Source organism: Hyperolius riggenbachi, chromosome 3 (assembly GCF_040937935.1).
Source record: "Hyperolius riggenbachi isolate aHypRig1 chromosome 3, aHypRig1.pri, whole genome shotgun sequence".
NCBI lineage: Eukaryota > Metazoa > Chordata > Amphibia > Anura > Hyperoliidae > Hyperolius > Hyperolius riggenbachi.
In genome coordinates this window covers 54,647,224-54,667,321 of record NC_090648.1, presented here as the reverse complement: position 1 = coordinate 54,667,321, position 20,098 = coordinate 54,647,224, and the positions used below count along the sequence as shown (strand labels likewise).

Here is a 20,098-nt window from a genome sequence, read left to right as displayed (position 1 = left end):
TTTCCTCTGGTTAGCGTAAATATCCCAGAAATTTGCTAATAAGCTAATTGCTTCCCCAAAAAACTGGCTTCACGTTCCATGGTTTTTATCCCTTAAAAAGGACACAGGCAGGTAAAAAAAAAAAAAAAAAAGCAAAACCAAGATCTACTTACCTGGGGCTTTCTCCAGCCCCTGGCAGCTTATCTGTCCCTTGCCGCAGTTACGCTCTCAGCCACCGGCCCGTGGTCCCCTCCAGTGCAGGTGCCAACCATCTTCTGCACCTGCGCAAGCACGCAGTTGCGCTTCTGTGGCCAAGAGCAGTCAGCGTGGGCACAGAAGCTGCCAACCTGACGAGGTAGGCATCTGCATCAGAGGGGACCCCGGGGCACCGGCTGGGAGCTGAGCTGCGGCAAGGGACTGATAGGCTGCCAGGGGCTGGATGAAGCCCCAGCTAAGTAGATCATTTGTTGTTTTTTTACCTCAGACCTGGCATTTGAGGTTCCTGACATTTTTGGCACTTTAGCTGTATTGCTTTGATACAGCAGGAACTTTTTAAGTACTTATACCATCTTAGTAATATATATTTTGTTTGTTTTTTCAGTACAATCTAGGCTTTCTTTGGGTAATATTTTTTCCCCAAAATTATTTTAGTCATTTTATGTATAAAAATTAGCCTTAAATGCATAAAATTTGCACTTCATTTTTCATCCTTCCCAATTTTCACGACAAGTTCCACAGTTATAAAACACATAAAAATGAATTATTTGGCCCTTCCCGGTTAAGATGACACCCCATATGCCAAATGTTATTACTAGCTGAGCATGTGGCGGACCGTTATCCCCAGTCTGTGCGTCTGTAGCGGTCAGGTGCGTTCACTAGGGCGATTGTTTGGGTGGGGCATAGTGCACATACTGTACAGATGTGTTGCTATGCAACAGCGGAGAAATACCTCTGTAGAGCATTGGGGCCCCAAACTTTTGCTCCAGCAATCGCATCCGATCGCTACAGGCGGCAGTCATTCAAAGTTTATAACAGGTATAGATATTACAAGGGTTATTCTATGGGATAATAGGCTAGGCTGGGGTTAAAACTTAACTGGAGATTTAAAAATAAAAGAAAAACTTTTTAGTTTATTGGGACCATGTTAATTTTTTTTTTTAACCTTTAAAACTTTTTTTTCTTGGCCTAACTTTATTGAATGAATGTGGCCATTTGCTAGCAGCAATCATTCACTTTCAGCACAGGATGGTGTCCCCCTCCCCCTGTATGGGTGAGTACGTGGGTGCCGTGGTGTCTATAATTACAGATGTGTTATATATACACCATCGTTGTTGCGGTCCAAGCTGTTGAACATGATGAGCAGGCGTTTCTCTCTCTCCTCCAGGTATCGGGTGAACTCCTCGAAATCCAGCTGACCGTCCTTATCCGTGTCTCCCGCTCTGAGGATCTCCTGCGTATAGAGAGAGACATACTTATAAATACCGACACTGACAGCTAATCCTACAGATAATGCTCTTAGCATTCACACAGTCACATTGTACAGAAGTGGAAGAAGTCCAGTTTAAAGTGGACCTGAACTCTTGCACAGGACGGAAGGAAAACACAGAGAAATGCACCCTGTATGTATATAGAGAGTTTAGCCTTTCTAATTCCCCTCATATGTGAATAATCACTGTAATGTGATCTCTCAGCTGTGTCAGCTGGTGGCAGAGCAGCTAAACTGTAAACACAGGATGTTAACAATATGCCTGCTTCTGTGAAAGTAGGAAGTAGACACAGTGTTGGACTGGGAGCTGGAAAAGCTGAGGAAATCCACTTGCTGGCCAAGCAGCAGTAATCAGGTGTTGCTGCTCACAGTGAAGACTTGCTACAGGTCTCTATTGGGAGTGATAACACAGGGTTACTGCTGCTTGGCCAGCAGGTGGATTTCCACAGTTTTTTCACCGCCCAGTCCGACACTGAGTAGACACACTGCAGATTTAGTGAAAGATTAGTATCAGCTGTAACAAAGAAATGTTTTTTCTTTAAGGGCTCGTTCTCACCTAGGGCGTTTTTAAACGCTGACTATTTTCAAAATCGCCCAGAGGCCCCGTTCATGTTACCAATGGCCGTGCGATCGGAACGCAACACGTATGAACGCACGCCATCTGCGTTTGCATGTGTTGCGTGGCTGATACCCATTCACTGTGGTGAATGGGTCAGCCACGCGTTTCGGGAAAAAAATGCGTGCAGCATACGTTCACGGGCAGCACTGGTCCGGAACGCATGCAGTGTGAACATCAGTGCAGTCTATACACTTCTGATGCCGTGCGTTTCTGCCTCCCGCATGCGTTGCTGAAAAACGGACGGTAACGCATGTAATGTGAACGGGGCTTAAGGGTCCTTTTCCAATAGCAATCGCAATCACAAACGCCAGCGATTGCGATTTTTTATTAATTTTGTTATGCGATTGCGATTTGTTATTTGCATTGCATTATCCCTCTTAAAATCGTTCCAGAATGCGATTGTGACTTGCAATTTGTAAATCGAATCACTATAGTGGAAAAGTAGCAACCCTAGCGATTTAAAAATCACTAGCGATGTGTGATTCAGCTGTGCAGTGGAAAAAGGCCCTCTAAGCTCTTGTGCAATGATTCCCTATGAGAGTGTTCACATCTGAGCGGTCTGTTTCCGATCCGCTCAGCAAAGCACTGCCTGTACCATTTTTGGGGTAATTTCCCTATAATGGCAGGTATAGGAAAATCGTGAAACGCTTGAAAAAGCACTTGGCATAGCGATTTCACCAGTGCTTTTAAGAATAAATACATTGTATTTATTCTTTTTCCGGGTCAAAGAGTTCACTTCCTGACTTGCGCTTAGAAAAGTGCTTTACAAAAAAATCGAAGCGCGCAGGTAAGCTCCAAGAGAAAAAAAAAATCACTCAAAATCAAAAATCGCTGGCGTCAGCGATTTCGATTTTAGATTTGAACAAAGCCTAAAGGTTAGTATGCTGTTGCTTCGCTTTTAGAGCAGAGAGTAAGTTCTGAGTTCAGGTCCGCTTTACACGAGAACCTTTGTCTGGATTCGAATCAAGGGGATGTACATCTCTCTACATATAAACTATAATGACAATTCTGTCGGGGTGTCTGAAACTGGAAGGGGCTGAAATGTGCTAATTAGAGTCTATCCCAAACCTGAGCAAAACATGAACATTGGTTTTCAAGCTTTGTGCGCAATTCATATTTTCATGATCCAAAACGTATGACTTCTGATTGTCTCAAGTGAAGATTCAGCATAAGTACAGCTATTCCCTGGTGTCACTGGCTTTCCCTTCAGGGATACCTCTCACCCTGTCCCTATTGTTCTGCTTCTGTAGTAGTAGTTCCAGCTTCCTGCTCCTGTAACCTGAAACAGTCACTAATAATAATAATTTTTTTGTATAGCGCCTTTCTCCTGTCGGACTCAAAGCGCTTGCGAGGCAGCCACTAGAGCGCACTCAGTAGGCAGTAGCAGTCAGTGTTCTCCCCAGAGCCTATTACCCGGGCGGAGCGCCCACCAGATCTCTGTCCCCGCCCGGCTGCTGTGATTGGCCGCTTTCTGCATCATTAATTCTTTCCTCCGCACGATAGACATGACAGCTTGGAAGGCAAGCAGAGACACCATCTCCGCCCTCCTCCTCAGCTCGCTCCTTCCTATCAGCAGCGTGGAAGGGCAGGGAAATCTCATAGCAGAGAGAGGAACAGGCAGACCGAAGGAACTTTAAGCTGGAGTCCGCACTGAAAAGAATGTGCGGTTTGATTTGTTATCTTTTGGTGAGTCACTCCCGCTGGCTACTACAGTGGACAGACGCTCTTCTCTTCCTTTCCGTCAGAGCAGCATGTACAATGCCCCCTTCCCCAGGTCCTTCAGGTCACAGGAGTGTCAGAGATCTCAAAGAAGTGTGGCACATTAACATATCAACATGTTTCTATTAGTCTGAGCATTCAGCTAGAGAGATATGTGGTTTACAGGGGCTGTAAAAGGCAGCTTTCATTCTGCCTCCTGTGTCTCTGCACTTTATCACAAGCTGACACTTGGTTTGCTAGCTATTAACCCCAAATTGTTCAGTTCAGTTCCATCACTGTATTATCTAGCTTTCAGTATGGGCAATGGCAAAAAGTTTAGTTCAGCATTTTACATCAAGTTTAGCCTTTTTTTTTTGTCTCAGCAGTTAGTTATTTAGGTTGAGAAAGACATACATCCATTGAGTTCAGACAGACTACTTGTATGTTCACAAATCACTGTGCTGTACAGAACAACTGTAGTGAGAGGTATAAGGAGGCTGCCATCTTTATTTACCCGACAGCCTCGCTGAGCCTTTGCCTATAATACTTTTAGCCAAGCATGCAGCAGATCAGGTGTTTCTGACATTGTTGTCAGATCTGACAAGATTAGCTGCATGCCTGTTTCTTGTCTGATTGAGACACTACTGCAGCCAAGTAGATCAGCAGGGCTGCCATGCAATGTGTATTGTTTAAAAGGAAATAAATATAGCAGCCTCCATATTCTTCTCACTTCAGTTCCCCTTTAAACTAGCATGGCTTTTGCAAAGTCTTCGCTGGAGTTCTCACCACTCATGTCGCCTGCCCGTGTGATCAGCTTTAAGTCAGCACTCCTCTGCAACTAGTGTGTGCAGCAGCAGGAGTAACATACATTGCATGCAGGGATGGTGAATGGTGTCAGGTCATATGTGTGATGATGGGGCTATGGCACTAAGGCCCCATTCACACAGGTGCTTTTCAGGGAATCCTTAGAGCTTTGCTGAACGCCAGCGAACAGAGAATCGCTATGACAAAGCTGCCCTATGGTGGCATTCACACTGCAGTTGCGATTTGAATGAAAATCAGAAATGCACTGCATACAGCATTTTGTGAGTATTCGCAATGCGATTTTTTTGTTTCTTGAACAAGTTATCGTCCCACCCAGTAGCACTCAGTGTGATGCTGACCTCTTCCCAGCCAGTGCGATTCCCCAGCCAGTATGACCCTCACTCTCCTTTCAGCGTTTCCTTACTTTCTGACCCAGCAGCACCCTGCGTAACCTTACTTCCCCACCCGGCTACTTTTTCATGCCACCCGGCTGGAAAATATTTCTGGGGAGAACACTGAGCAGTGTTAGGGAGTCTTGCCCAATGAACTCCTTACTAATGAAAATAAAATCCTTTTAGTGAACAGTTTTTGCAAGTGCACTGTAAATAGCTTAAAGAACTGTAGTGAAAATAACATAATGAATAAAGTTGCTTATCCTACCTAATAAAAGGCAAGTGTCCCCGCGTCCCATGTCCGTCCGTCGGTGCTTTTTCTGCACTGCGCATGTGCAGGGTCGCAGAGACACTGGCAAGAGCCAGAAGAGGACGGGGCCAAAAGGGGCGGGCGAGTGTGCGTCGCACGTGCCGGGGGCGTGTGTGCGTGCGACGGTGTGCGCGGTGGGCGCGCGCGCGGCGCATTAGGGACAGACCAAGTCACTAGTGCTCACTATAATATGGAGACTGAGCTGAGTAGTCCTTTAGGGTCTTCGCAAATGCTATGCAGAATAAACTAAAAGTAGCAAAGGTAATCTAGTTGTTTATAATATTCATTTACACATTATTTCAGTGGTTGCCCACTGTAAAATCTTTCCTCTCCCTGATTGAAATTCTGCATGTATCACTGGGTGGTGGCATCTTTCGTTCTGCCAGGTGATCTGTACAGAATGTTTGTTAGTGAGAGTTCTATGCACAGAGGCAGATACTGCTTACTTGGTTGTTGGAAAAAGCTGTTATTTCCCACAATGCAACAAGGTTCACAGACAGCAAACTGTCAGGACCAAGGTCATGACATCACACTGTGGGAACTGTTTCACCACAATATCAGCCTTGTAGAGCCCTAATGATCTATTTGAGAAAAGGTAAAGATTTCTCATGGGGAAGGGGGTATCAGCTACTGAACTGGAATGAAGTTGAATCCTTGGTTGCAGATCCCCTTCATTAAATGACACAGAGAGCAGGAACTCAGCTTCACAGTCTCAGAACATTATAGAATTAAAGAGAGTCTGAAGCGAGAATAAATCTCGCTTCAGACCCCATAAATAGCAGGGGCATGTGTGCCCCTGCTAAAACGCAGCTATCCCGCGGCTTAACAGGGGTCCCTTCACCCCCAAATACCCTCAGTGCAGTGGGGGAGCGCTTCCTGTTTGGGGCAGGGCTAACTGCCGCAGCCCTGCACCACGCGCGTCTGTCAGCGCGTATCTCCGCCTCTCCCCCGCCCCTCTCAGTCTTCCTTCACTGAGAGGGGCGGGGGAGAGGCGGCGATGCGCCGCTGATAGACGCGACTGGAGGCAGGGCTGCGGCAGTTAGCCCTGCCTCCAGGAGCGACCAAGTCTGCGACCAAGTGTTGCAGTGGGGGATTTGGGGGTGAAGGGACCCCCGTTTAGCGGCGCGATAGCGGCGGTTTAGCAGGGGCACACATGCCCCTGCTATTTATGGGGTCTGAAGCGAGATTTATTCTCGCTTCAGAGTCTCTTTATTACGATAACATTACATAGTGCGCAGCATTGATAGTGAGCAGCATTGATAGTGCGCAGCACGCTATCTATAGCAAGATACGGGCTTGTAAAGTCTTTATACTGCAATATAATGATCTGCTTTTATGGCAATCAAGTCCTCAAAGCGAACGTTGGGTAATCTTGTGTCTGTGAACAACAAATGGAAGCTGTCACCGGCATACAGAGCTCTTTTCTCTTCTGTAGGTCTAACTGCACATCATTGTGATTGGTTTATAGCTTTTCATACACATACCAATCATAACATGTAATAAACATTGATTGTAGCCAAACTAACAGACTGCCGCGATTTGTTATTCATAGTAAGCTTCATGTCCTCCGATAATATCGCTATTTCTAAATCTTCTACCTATCTAATGGCCTCTCTATTAATAATGGTCAGCAGGATGCTTAATTAAAGTGAACCTGAACTCAGAACTCTGCTTTAAAAGCTACGCAACAGCATAATAACCTGTAAAGAAACACATTTCTTTGTTACAGCTGATAGAAATGCTGCAGTAAATCTGCAGTGTGTCTACTTCCTGCTTTCGTGGAAGCAGACCTAGGGTTAATATCCTGTGTCTACACATTAGCTGCTCTGCCGAGGCAGCCAGCTGACAAAGCTGAGTGATCAAGTTACAGTTGTGATTAGTCACAGATGAAGAAGGATTAGACAGGCTAAACCAGGGCTGTGGAGTCAGAGTAATTTTGGGTACCTGGAGTCGGAGGTTTCATAAACTGAGGAGTCGGGTGATTTTTGTACCGACTCTGCAGCCCTGGGCTAAACTCCCTAAATAGATACAGGCTGCAATTCTCTCTGTTATCCTTCTGTCCTGTGCAAGAGTTCAGGTCCACTTTAAAGGGATACTGTAGGGGGGGGGGGGGTCGGGGGAAAATGAGTTGAACTTACCCGGGGCTTCTAATGGTCCCCCGCAGACATCCTGTGCCCGCACAGCCACTCCCCAATGCTCCGGCCCCGCCTCCGCTTCACTTCTGGAATTTCTGACTTTAAAGTCTGACAACCACTGCGCCTGCGTTGCCGTGTCCTCACTCCCGCTGATGTCACCAGGAGTGTACTGCGCAGACACAGACCATACTGGGCCTGCGCAGTATGCTCCTGGTGACATCAGCGGGATCGAGGACACGGCAACGCAGTTGCAGTGGTTTTCTGACTTTAAAGTCAGAAATTCCAGAAGTGAACTGGAGGCTGGGCCGGAGCATCGGTGAGTGGCTGCGCCAACACAGGATGTCTGCAGGGGACCGTTAGAAGCCCCGGGTAAGTTCAACTCATTTTCCCCCGACCCCCCTACAGTATCCCTTTAACACAAACCCGAGGTGGTATTAAAAAAAAATAATAAAAATAAACAGATGTGAGATGTGAGCCGGCTGTGAGATGTGAGTCCGTCTCCTGTCTGTTCCTGCTTCCCTTCGCTTGATCCCGCCCCTTCCTGGATACAGCCTGCCTCTCTATGCCTCTCTATGGAGCTGATGCCGGTGCCGATGCTGGAGCTTGTGACTGACCCGTTGATACTTTGCCTGCTCTGCCTGTCGTCTGCACCTGCTGCTGCTGCCTTGCCGCACTGTCATCTAGACATCCGTGTGTGATCGCTCCGGATCCGGAATCACCTGGAACGCTGGTTTGGAGTGGTTTGGGGGTAGTTGGAGGTAGTTTGGTGTTGGTGCCTGCTTCTGCCGATGTTTGCTCTGCCGCTCTGTCGCTCTGCCGGCGCTCCGCTCTGCCGCTGATCCGCCGCCTGTCATTTCGCCACCCTGCCGTCTGGTTTGCTTGGCTGTAGCCGCTCGGGGGTCTGGACTCTTCCGCTGCCCGCTGCCCGTCTGGCTCTTCCCTTGATGCCCATGTGCTATCTGTTTTTGACATTGACGCTTCAGCGTTTCAGCGATCTAGCGCTCCAACGTCCCAGCCTCCTTAGGCACATTCGGGGCCCTCTGGTCATCTGATCATCGGCCTGTAGACAAGCAGACAAGCAGATAAACTTCTGTGGGAGTAGGTCCTCTGTGGCTGTGGCTGCGGCTGGGTCTTTGTGGTCGTTTTCCCCTTGCCCTCTCCGCCTTCTCCTTCTTCTGAGTCCCCTCAGTCCCAGGCCTCTCAGCTCTTCTTCCGCCCCTCGCAGTAGTGATCAGGAGGCTATGAAATTGCTTTCTCCATGCCATACTTCCATACTTCCATACCATACCTCCACGCCATATCTCCATATCTCCATATCCTCCATATCTCCTTTTTTCTACATGCAGGGCTGCATAACTGTTGCATAATTGTTGCATAATCGTTGCTCAAACACTGTATAACGCTTCATTAACGCTGCATCAATGCCGCACTAAAGCTGTATAAGCGCTCTATAACCTTTGCATTGCAGTGCACGACTGAATTTGCTTGTACCAGCAGGTTTTTTTCTGTTCCCGTTCCTGCTCCTGCTCTTTTTTGTTGGATACAAGCTGCTGGATATAAGCTGGATATAAGTTGGACATAAGTTGTTGTGATCTCTTGCGGATCATCTGCAGATTAACTGGATCGTCATACGTTTGGGATGTGGATAAGTATATGTCAACTTATGGTATTTATGGCTACTCAATTTTTTATGTCTATTGCTGTCGTTATCTGCCATTAGTGCTATTGCTGTTGCTGACCTTTGCTGACTTTTGTTACTCAAGAATAGGGTGCCCTTATACTGCCCTTATATTACATTCAGAACTACCTCTGCTTTTTAGTGCATCGTTACCGTGAAGGCGGACATCTTCATAATTATTAAAAGGGGAAAAGTAAAAAAAAAAAAAAAAATATATATAAATAAGAATCTCTGCAAAATTATTTCGCCTATGCCGGTAAATGGCATCTGGAACAAGAAACAGAAATAAAAACCCCTATACAGAGAAAAATACAGAGAAAGTACAACTAGCGGCAAGTCCTAGACATACTGCAAATCAACAAAAAGTGACTCTTTCTGGAAAGGAAATAATCTCAAATAACTCCCCTTTCCAAACCCCAAGCAGAAAGCCTTCATTGGCTGTAACACAACAAGGTAGTTTTACACCATCTGACATAGCAACTCACTTTAAAAAAATTGCAGAGGCAACCAGCCGGGCTCAAAACGAAAAAATGGCTGCGCAGCAAGGTTTAGGGGCGACCAGGGCTCAGGATAGGCGACAGGGGAGTGATGGTATCACAGAAGAAATGCTGGATAAAAAATTAAGAGCTATCCTGGATGAATATACAAATAGGATGCAGAAGGAAATGGTGGCTACAGTACAAAACTCGATACAGGAATCAATCACTAAGGAATTAACACCAATAAGGGAGGCAATAGAGGAGGTAACAGGAAGAATAACACTGTTAGAAGAGAGTCTGGAGAAATTAAGAGCTGAGGGAAAGGGGGTGAAGGAAACAGTATCAAAGGATAAAAAACTTATTTGTGAGCTTAAACATAAAATTGACGACCAGGAAAACAGGAGCAGAAGAGATAACATAAAGATTAGAGGCCTGCCTTCCGCAATTCAGCAAAGGGATCTCCCGCAAATCGTACAAGACTTATTTAAGGGAATCGTGGGAGAAATCCCGCTAGAGAAATTAGAAATCGATCGGATTCATAGAGTAGGAAAGGAGAAGTCAGTAAATGGAATTATGTCCACAGACATCTTGTGTAAACTCCACTATCATAAGACTAAGGAAGAAATCCTGACAAAATCAAGACTGCAAAATACAATACTTTATAAGGAATCTAAAATAGAATTGTTTCAAGATTTATCCAAGAGAACAATTGATAGGAGAAGGCTTTTAAAACCAATACTTGCAAATATTAAAAAAGCTGAAGGTGTATATAGATGGGGCTTTCCTCTTTCCTTAAGAGCCACAATTGGCTCAAAGTCTTCGGTGCTTAGAGACGGTGACCCAGTGCAACCTTTTTTGGCACATCTGGGCTTGCCCATTATAGAGATACCTGAATGGGAGGAGTAAGGTGTAATACATAATGCTTTTGTGGATTGGGAGGGGTGGGGGGGGGGGGGGGATTGGGACAAACAGGTCCACCTTGGTCAACTATTGGTTAGATCACGGTTGGAAGTTGGAAATACCCAGAGATAAAGTATTTGACTCTCTGGGCGTCCAAACTGGACTTAAATGGTATGAACAGTATGTTGGATGGGTGTGTGTTAACAGGCTTTGCTGCACGGGGTGAGGAGGGGAGGGGGGAGGGGGGTGTGGGGAAGAGGGGGGAGGATAAAGGAAAAGAAATGAATACATTAAAATTGATTACCATAAATGTCAAGGGGGCAAATTCAGGTCCCAAAAGGGGACGAATAATAGACGAATTAATTCGAAAAAAAGTCGATATTGCTCTTTTGCAAGAAACCCATTTTAAGGCTGATAAAAAGCCTCTCTTTTTTGATAAACGGTATAAGCTATGGATCACTAATGATAATAAGAATAAAAAAACTTGTGGTGTTGCCATTCTCATTAGGTCTAACCTTGATTTTACTGTCGATAATGTATATAGAGATAGTGAAGCGAGGGGCCTGATTGTGCTGGGAAGGGTAAAAGGTGTTACTCTAACTATTGTAAATGTCTATGCGCCTAACACGAGTCAGGTGGACTACCTTTGTAGATTCTTAAAAAAAGTAAATAAAATGGTTAAAGGGTCGATTTTAATGGGAGGTGATCTAAATCTAGCCCTAGACCCTGAGGTTGACTCTTCTAAAGATAGTAACAAGTTGTCGGTCAAAAATCTCCATAAACTAAAAGACATGCTACATTCTAATAAACTAATAGATATATGGAGAATTAAGAATCCCTCCGGTAGAGATTATACTTTTTTTTCGCCACCCCATAAAAGTTACTCTAGAATTGATTATTGGTTCGTTCCCCACGTCCTTATATCTGATGTAGTTAACATCAGTATAGGAAGTTTTACATACTCTGACCATGCGCCCGTTGAATTAATAATAAACATATCAAATAAAAATATTTCGAGACCTAGGTGGAGAATGGACCCTAAATTATTGGAGGAAGAAGAATTTAGAGAAAAAATTAGATCTAGTATCTTGGAATTCTTAAATTATAATGATATTGGGGAACATGCACCGGAAATAATATGGGACGCCCTAAAATGTGTAATTAGGGGGATCTTTATTGGTATTAATGCTAAGAGGGTGAAGGATCAAAAAGAAAAAATTAAAAAGTTGCTAAGTGAACTAGCAGACCTGGAAAAAATACATAAAAAATCAGGATCAGATCCAGAATTATCCCTACAGATGATGGTAACTAGAAATGAGCTAAATCAAATTTTAAACTCAGCGTGCAAAAAAGAATACTATAGTGCCTGTGACTCGTTTCGTAGAGGGAAAAATAGTTCCAGTAAAGTACTGGCAGAGTTATTAAAGAAAAAAGAGTCAGAGGATAGATTCATTGGGAAAATTATTGATGGAGAGGGAAATTTGGTGCACGAGCAGGAGAAAATCAGTAATGCCTTTGTGGGTTATTATATGGAAATTTATAATATAAAACCTCTGGAAACAGAGACCTCAAGTTCTTTTTTGGATCTGGTTGAGCTCCCCACAATTAAACATGATTTGAAACAACTACTAGATGGAAAAGTTAGAGAGGTTGAATTTGTGGCGGCGGTTGATAGGGCTAAGAGGGGAAAAAGTCCGGGCGCAGATGGTTTTGGACCAGAATTTTATGGCTGTTTTGTGAAGGAATTGGCTCCTCTTTTTTGCAGAATGGTTAATGATAATGCAAGTGGTGCTGCATTTTCGGACATCACTAATAGGGCCCTTATTTGCCTTATCCCAAAAGAAGGAAAGAATTTGCAGCACCCGGGGAGTTTTAGACCTATCTCATTGATAAATACGGATGTTAAACTATATTCAGGCATCCTTGCAGCTAGGCTGGAGGAGGCAGTAGAGGAATTGCTGGGAACCCAACAGATCGGATTCAGGAAAAAGAGACATATTCATGAAAATATATATACTGCTATCAATGTAATTCACGATAGTAGGAAAGGAAGAAAGGAGTCAATTCTGGTAGCCGTTGATGCAGAAAAAGCTTTTGATCGGATCTCACACTCTTTCATATTTAATTGTTTAAGGAAATTTGGCTTCGGGTCAGCCTTTATTGAAAGAATTAGATTGCTGTATAGTAATTTGAGTGCTCAATTAATAGTCAATTCCTCTATTTCTAACCCATTTAAATTATCTAATGGAGTGCGTCAGGGTTGCCCCTTGTCGCCTGGACTTTTTAATCTGTGCCTTGAACCGCTGATTCGAGCTATCCAAGATGATCCAACCATCAGTGGTATGACAGTGGGTGATGTTGAAATTAAAACATTGGCATATGCGGATGATCTCCTGCTGGTGCTTAGAGACCCAGTAACATCTCTAAAGAGGTGTGAGGACTTATTTAATAGTTATGGAAGTAGCTCAAACTTTAAGATAAATAGAGAAAAGTGTTTGATTCTTGACCTAGGATGCACCCGTAGCACTAGAATGGGAATACAAGACTATAACTGTTACTCTTGGAAGAAGGTAATAAAGTATTTGGGAATTAATCTGAGTGGTGAAATTAACAACTTTTTCAACTTAAACTATAAAAAATTAATAATAGAAAGTAAAAAGAAACTTAAGGGATGGGATAGACCTTATTTTAACCCCTTGGGGCGTATTGCAATTTTGAAAATGTTTATTCTACCCAAAATTTTATTTTGTATGCAGTGTGTACCGATCGCCCTTCCCAGCACATGGTTTAAGGAATGGAATAGATTATTTCAAGAATTTATTTGGGCAAGAGTCCCACGTAAAATAAATTACAGGACAATTAGTAGAAGTAAGTCTGGGGGCGGATTGGCAGCACCCGACCTATCAGTCTATTATAAAAGTATACATTTGGTAAGGATAATTGACTGGAGGGGAGAGCATTCTACATCTTCAGGGGAAAAAGCTTGGGTAAACATAGAGAAGGGGGAATTAAACCTTGAGATATTGTTCTCTTGGCAATGGGTACAGGTGCGGGGGCTATGGGTGGCGTCAACCCACCCTCTGATAAAACCAACCTTAGGTGTCTTAGTGGGGCTCATGAAAAGTTGGCAATTAAAAGATGGCCTGTCTCTTTTGACATCTTTAAGAAATATCCCAGACTTCCCGCCCGCGTCTTCGGCCTCTTGGTTTGCCGGGAATGGCCTGAACTTGGACACCCGCCTAATCCATGTCTTTGGTAACAGGGAAGCAGGGATAAAAGGGATCCTGGGAACAACAGTAGAAAGAAACGTACCCTGGGGCATTATTCAATTACAGAATTATAAAAATAAAAGTGGACCCTTTAAAAGGGACTTAAACGACTTTGAAAAACTTTTGTTTCTGAATAAGAGACCCCCTAAAATATTGTCCTCGTTGTATGATTTTTTACAATCTAATGATCAATGTGAACTTCCCTCATACTGTAAAAAATGGGAGCATATTATGAAAATGTCCTTGTCTGAACAATGGCCTAAAATATGGTCGGCAGTGTGGAATATCCCTGACCCTGATGTCCAATGGATGCAATATAGAATCATAACAAGATGGTATTTGACACCTAAACGAGCGGGAAAGTTCGGACCACTGTCGGATGTTCCATGTTGGAGATGCGGGCGGTTAGGGGGAGCGGAGCTGCATATGTGGCGGCTCTGTCCATCGATCTGTACCTTGTGGGAACAATTTATTAAATTCGGTAAAAAGGTGGCAGATAGGTGTTTTAATATTTCCATAATTAATGTAATATTTAGCATAACAGACTCGAAAGAAAATAGGGAAAGCAATTTCCTAAAGGAGATTGGCTCTATCTATTTGAAAAAAATAATTGTAAAACACTGGAAGGGTGGGGGGAACCCCCATATTGGTGACTGGTTCAGAGAAATGGAATCCGTATATGACGGAGTCACCAATGCCCCCACGGTGGCCCGATCAACTGCTGAGGGTCTTTTTAGAGAAATATGGGGTAATATGCGGAATGCTCTCCCTTGGGAAAATATTTAAAATAATGGTAAGGTTAATGTAAAATATACTTGGTGGGGAGGCAGACTCTCGGCATAGCCTGTTATGGTATGTTTGGTACGGTATGTATGGTATGGTATGTTTGTGGTATGAAAGGCTCTGACTCCTTTTTTAAGTGGGCTATGAAAGATTTAGTAGGAGGTGGAAGGAGTAAAAAATGGTATAGATTCATTAAAGTTATTATATAAATTGAAGAATAAATTAAGTTGAAAAATCTGTCTTCTCTCAGGCAATGATGCAAGTGACTCCTGAATCTAAGGCGAATGCCTTAAATTAATCAGGAAAAAGCCCGGCGGCGAGACTGAGCCTGAAAGAATAAAAAAAAAAAAAAAAAAAAAAAAAAAAACAGATTCTTTACATAAGAAGAGGGATCTTGCAGAGGCTTCCTACATCCTCCTGGGCCCCACCAGGGACAGACCTGACAAAAGCTGGTCAGATATGTTACATGGCCGCGCTCCTCTTCATGGAGGAGTCGGGCTGTACTGCACCTGCACATGCGCAGTAATCCGTGCTGCTGCTCAGGCCTGGCCATCCTCGTGCATGAAGAGGACCATAGATGCGATCCTCAAGAGGCTCCTGGAAAGGGCAGTGGTCTAGACGAGGATGCTGGAAGCCCCTGAAATATACAGAGGCTTCCCTCTTATTAGGTAAGTACCAGTAAAACCCTGATTCCCTCCCTTCCCGCTGCACACAACTGCCGGTTGTGTATCCAGCATGGCTGCCACACGCCCCCCATGACTGCAGTACACGTGTTCACGTCTCCTCCCCTCTTCTTCCCTATGGCGAATGGGCGGCGGCTTGTGCCTTGCACGGTATGGACTCGCACAGCTGTGTCCATGCCGTGCATTAAAAATGTCAGTCAATATTATAGACTTTGGGGGTTTTATTTGTTTATTGTTGCTTCTGATTTACTTTAATATTCCATCTTCCATGCAACCTGGATAAAAACTTGGCCAATCAAATGCACTTCCTGTTAATTTCGATTGATCCAATTTCAAACAGCACACAGTTTGCATGCAAGCAGGAACTAATTTTTTTTTTTTATTTCAGTATTTATATAGCGCCGACATATTACGCAGTCTTGTATTGTCTTGTCACTAACTGTCCCTCAAAGGGGCTCACAATCTAGTCCCTACCATAGTCTTATGTCTATGTATGTATCATGTAGTGCATGCATCATAGTCTAGGGCCAATTTAGGGGGAAGCCAATTAACTTATCTGTATGTTGTGTAGGAGGAAACCAGAGTGCCCGGAGGAAACCCACGCAGACACGGGGAGAACATACAAACTCCTTGCAGATGTTGACCTGGCTGGGATGCGAACCAGGGACCCAGCGCTGCAAGGCAAGAGCACTAACCACTACGCCACCGCGCTGCCCGCTAAAAATCTAAAATTGAAATCGCTGATGGCATCGATTTTCTGAGTATTTTTTTTCCCCCTCCTGGCGCTCCATTGCGCGCTACGATTTTGGGCAAAACGCTTTTGCAGAGTAATTCCGTTTTGTCACCTCCTGACGTCAGTCAGGAAGTGAACTATTTGACCAGGAAAAGAATCCATACAATGTACGGTATTTATTCTTAAAAACGTGAACGCAATCGTCGCATAAAGCGCTTTTTAGAGCAAAATCGACCCCAAAATAGTAAAGGCGCCGCTTTGCAGAGCGCAAAGCAGACAAAATGCACCAATATGAACCTTTTCATAGAGAATCATTGCACAAGCGTTTTGTGGGCGATTTTGGAAATCACCTGCGCTTGAAAAAAGGCCGAAAATGACCTAGTTGTGAACGAGCCCTTAGTGTAGGCAGGATCTATCATTTTGCAATTCGCAAGCGGTTCAGATCACAAAATGCTGCTAGTAGAAAAGGCTGCTATACTTCCTATTCTCAACATTACTTCAGTGAAGGCTGGAGTGCAGTATAAGGGCTGGAACCCACTAGAGAGATTTCTTGAGCGTTTAGGGAGCGTGATAAATCGCTAGCGATTTCCTTAAACGCTCTGCCAGTATATAATCACTGGCGTAATCGCTCATCAAAACCTGCACGGAGCGATTTTGCTAGCGTTTTAAAGTTAATTTACACTGTAACAAAATTAAAAATAATTGAAAGGATCAGACAGACTTTAAACCGCTAATCGCTACACAACCGCTGGCAAATGGATTACACTTTCGAAAATTGCTCCCTAAAACGCTCATGAAATTGCTTACAAACTGCTCATACAAAACGCTAGCGATTGCGATTAGCCATAGCGTTTTGTAGTGGGTTCCAGGCCTCATACAGCGATTTTCCACCAGTCTTCTTAGTAAATATAAAGTTATACTACCTGCCTTTGACTTAACCTCCCTGGCGGTCTATTAAGATCGCCAGGGCGGCTGCGGGAGGGTTTTTTTTTAATAAAAAAAAAACTGTTTCATGCAGCCAACTGAAAGTTGGCTGCATGAAAGCCCACTAGAGGGCGCTCCGGAGGCGTTCTTCCGATCGCCTCCGGCGCCCAGAATAAACAAGGAAGGCCGCAATGAGCAGCCTTCCTTGTTTTGCTTACATCGTCGCCATAGCGACGAGCGGAGTGACGTCATGGACGTCAGCCGACGTCCTGACGTCAGCCGCCTCCGATCCAGCCCTTAGCGCTGGCCGGAACTTTTGTTCCGGCTGCGCAGGGCTCGGGCGGCTGGGGGGACCCTCTTTCGCCGCTGCTCGCGGCGGATCGCCGCAGAGCGGCGGCGATCAGGCAGCACACGCGGCTGGCAAAGTGCCGGCTGCGTGTGCTGCTTTTTTATTTCGCTCAAATCGGCCCAGCAGGGCCTGAGCGGCGACCTCCGGCGGTGATGGACGTGTATAGTCGTCCATACCGCTGAGGAGGTTAAAGGATACCCGAACTGAAATTTGACATAATGAGATAGACATGTTTATGTACAGTGCCTAGCACACAAATAACTGTGCTGTGTTCCTTTTTTTCTTTCTCTGCCCGAAAAGAGTTAAATATCAGGTATGTAAGTGGCTGACTTAGTCCTGACTCAGACAGGAAGTGACTACAGTGTGACCCTCACTGGTAAGAAATTCCCCTTTTTTACCTCTTTCTTGCTCTCAGAACCCATTTTCTGCTAGGAAAGTGTTTTATAGTTGGAATTTCTTATCAGTGAGGGTCACACTGTAGTCACTTCCTGTCTAAGTCAGCTACTTGCATACCTTATATTTAACTCTTTCAGGCAGAGAAAGAAAAAAAGGAACACAGCCTAGTTATTTGTGTGCTAGGCACTGTACATACACATGTCTATCTCATTATGTCACATTAAAGTTCGGGTATCCTTTAAAGGACAACTGTAGTGAGATGGATATGGAGGCTGCCATATTTATTTCCTTTTAAACAATGCAAGTTGCCTAGCAGTCCTGCTAATCTATTTGGCTGCAGAACTGTCTGAATAATACCAGAAACAAGCATGCAGCTAATCTTTTCAGATCTGACAATAATGTCAGAAACACCTGATGTGTTGCATGCTTGTTCAGGATCTATGGCTAAAAGTATTATGCTGGATACACACGCTGCGTTCCCGCACTCGATGCGCCGCTCGGTTCGCGTAGACTCTATTTCCGACATGTCCGATTCGCGTTTCGATGGATCGTTAGGTCGATTTGGCATACTTTACATGAGAACTGACCTAACAATCATCGAAATGTGCTCGGAAATAATCGAGCGGCCGGAAATCGAGCGGCGCATCGAGTGCGGGAACGCACCGTGTGTATCCAGCATTAGAGGCAGAGGGTCAGCAGGATAGCCAGGCATGTGGTATTGCTTCAAAGGAAATAAATATGGCAGCCTCCATATACCTATTGCTTCAGTTGTCCTTTAGGCTGCTTACACACTAAGACGTTACAGGCGCACGTTAGTGCGCTTGTAACGCTCCCCCAACGCACAGCAATGTAACACAAGTGGGCTGTTCACACAGCCCACGTTGCGTTACATGTAACGCTGCACGTTCTGCCGAAAGTGCAGCATGCTACGGCGTTACAGCGGCTATAGCCGCGTTAGACTGTTTGCACATGTGCAGTGGGGGGTGAGAGGAGGCGGGGAGATGCCGCTACAGTAGCCGCGCACATGGCTACTTAATATTCACTGCACTGGCGGCCGCGGATTGGCCGGCGGGATCACATGATGCGGAGTGTCTCGCTCCGCATCACATGGTCCCGCCGGCCAATAAGCGCCACTCTGGGAGACCTTATACGGATAGAGCCGCCTAACGCGGCTCACTCTACCGTCCTCTCCCACACCACCATGCATTGCATTAGGTGCACGTTATGCGACCTTAACGTAGCACCTAATGCAACGTCTTGGTGTGCTAGTAGCCTTAAAGTAGAAATTTGAAGCAAGAGGAACACCTGGGGGATGGAAGCACAGTCCTAATGTTCCACAGGCTATTCGAAGAACAGGCATGCTGCCATCCACCAACAAAACACTGCAAAACAGGTCAAGCGAGAGAGGAGGGAGGAAAGCAGAGACCAGAGGTGCCAAAAAGCGACAAAAGTGAGAATCCCAAATATTTGAAATATTTGGGGCTCTCACTTTTGATACTTTTAAACAGAGGGAGCATCCGTCTGGCGTCCGCTTTTCTTGCTTTACCTCTTGACGTTAAGGCCCCATTCACACTCGGAAAAGCAAATTGGAATTTACAATCGTCTCGCAATATTGCATTGCTGTGTTCTGCAATTTTCTGTGTTTTTGCGATTCGCATTTCAGTGAATGAGAATTGCAACGCAATCGGCAGAAAAATGCTTCATGCATTTTCGTTTGTGATTACGTAAATCACAAACTTTAAGACGCTAGACAATTCATAGGCTTCCGCCGTTTCCCTCGCCTCCACTGAGCCACGCCCACGTATAGGCCGACAACCACGTGGGACCTGTGTTTGTGGACAAAGGACTGAGCAGGAGCCAGCGGTGTACACCAACAGGTGAAGCATACTGCACGGGGCACTGTTTACACTAGAGTAGACAGCCCCAGGGGTTCCATCGCATTCAACGCTCATCTCGCTATCGCATGCCGTTACTGCCGCGCACCTGATCGAGCGCGTCGGCCCTACATCTTCCAGCATGTCCGATCCGATACATGCAACCAATTTTGGCCTGAAATCGGTTGCATTGTTCATCGTGCATGCTTGATTTTCACTAAATTATAATGATCAAATCAGATGGTCGATTGGCCACCAAGTCCCCGAATGTATGGCCACCTTTATGCTGGGTACACACGGTACGGTTTTCTGTGCAATTATCCAACCCGATCGTTTTTTTTTTCTGCTCGAGTCTGTACTCAATTCTTTTATCTTTGCTCGTTTTTATTATCTTTTTCCATTCACTTCTATGAGAAATCGAGCTTAGAATCGATCGGGAGTAATAACGGACATGAGAGATTTTATCTATCGCACGGAAAATCGTACCGTTTGTACCCAGCATTAGGCTAGGTTTACAATGAATCAGTTGCGGTTATCTTTAATGCTGTTCTCTTTGCTGGTATTCAGCACCAATTCATGGGTTGATTTTCATCTAAGCGTTTTAACT

The 20,098-nt window shown here is 44.8% G+C and overlaps 1 protein-coding gene across 2 annotated transcripts in view; it reads right to left on the bottom strand.

Annotated features, from left to right (window-relative positions):
• LOC137562614 (mitochondrial adenyl nucleotide antiporter SLC25A23-like) overlaps nucleotides 1–20,098 on the bottom strand; it is an 83,295-nt gene that overhangs the window by 45,046 nt on the left and 18,151 nt on the right. For both annotated transcript variants that reach the window (XM_068274121.1, XM_068274122.1), the window contains exon 2: nucleotides 1,303–1,429. In XM_068274121.1, the coding sequence (XP_068130222.1) occupies nucleotides 1,303–1,429 (127 nt within the window). The remainder of the gene's footprint in view (nucleotides 1–1,302; nucleotides 1,430–20,098) is intronic.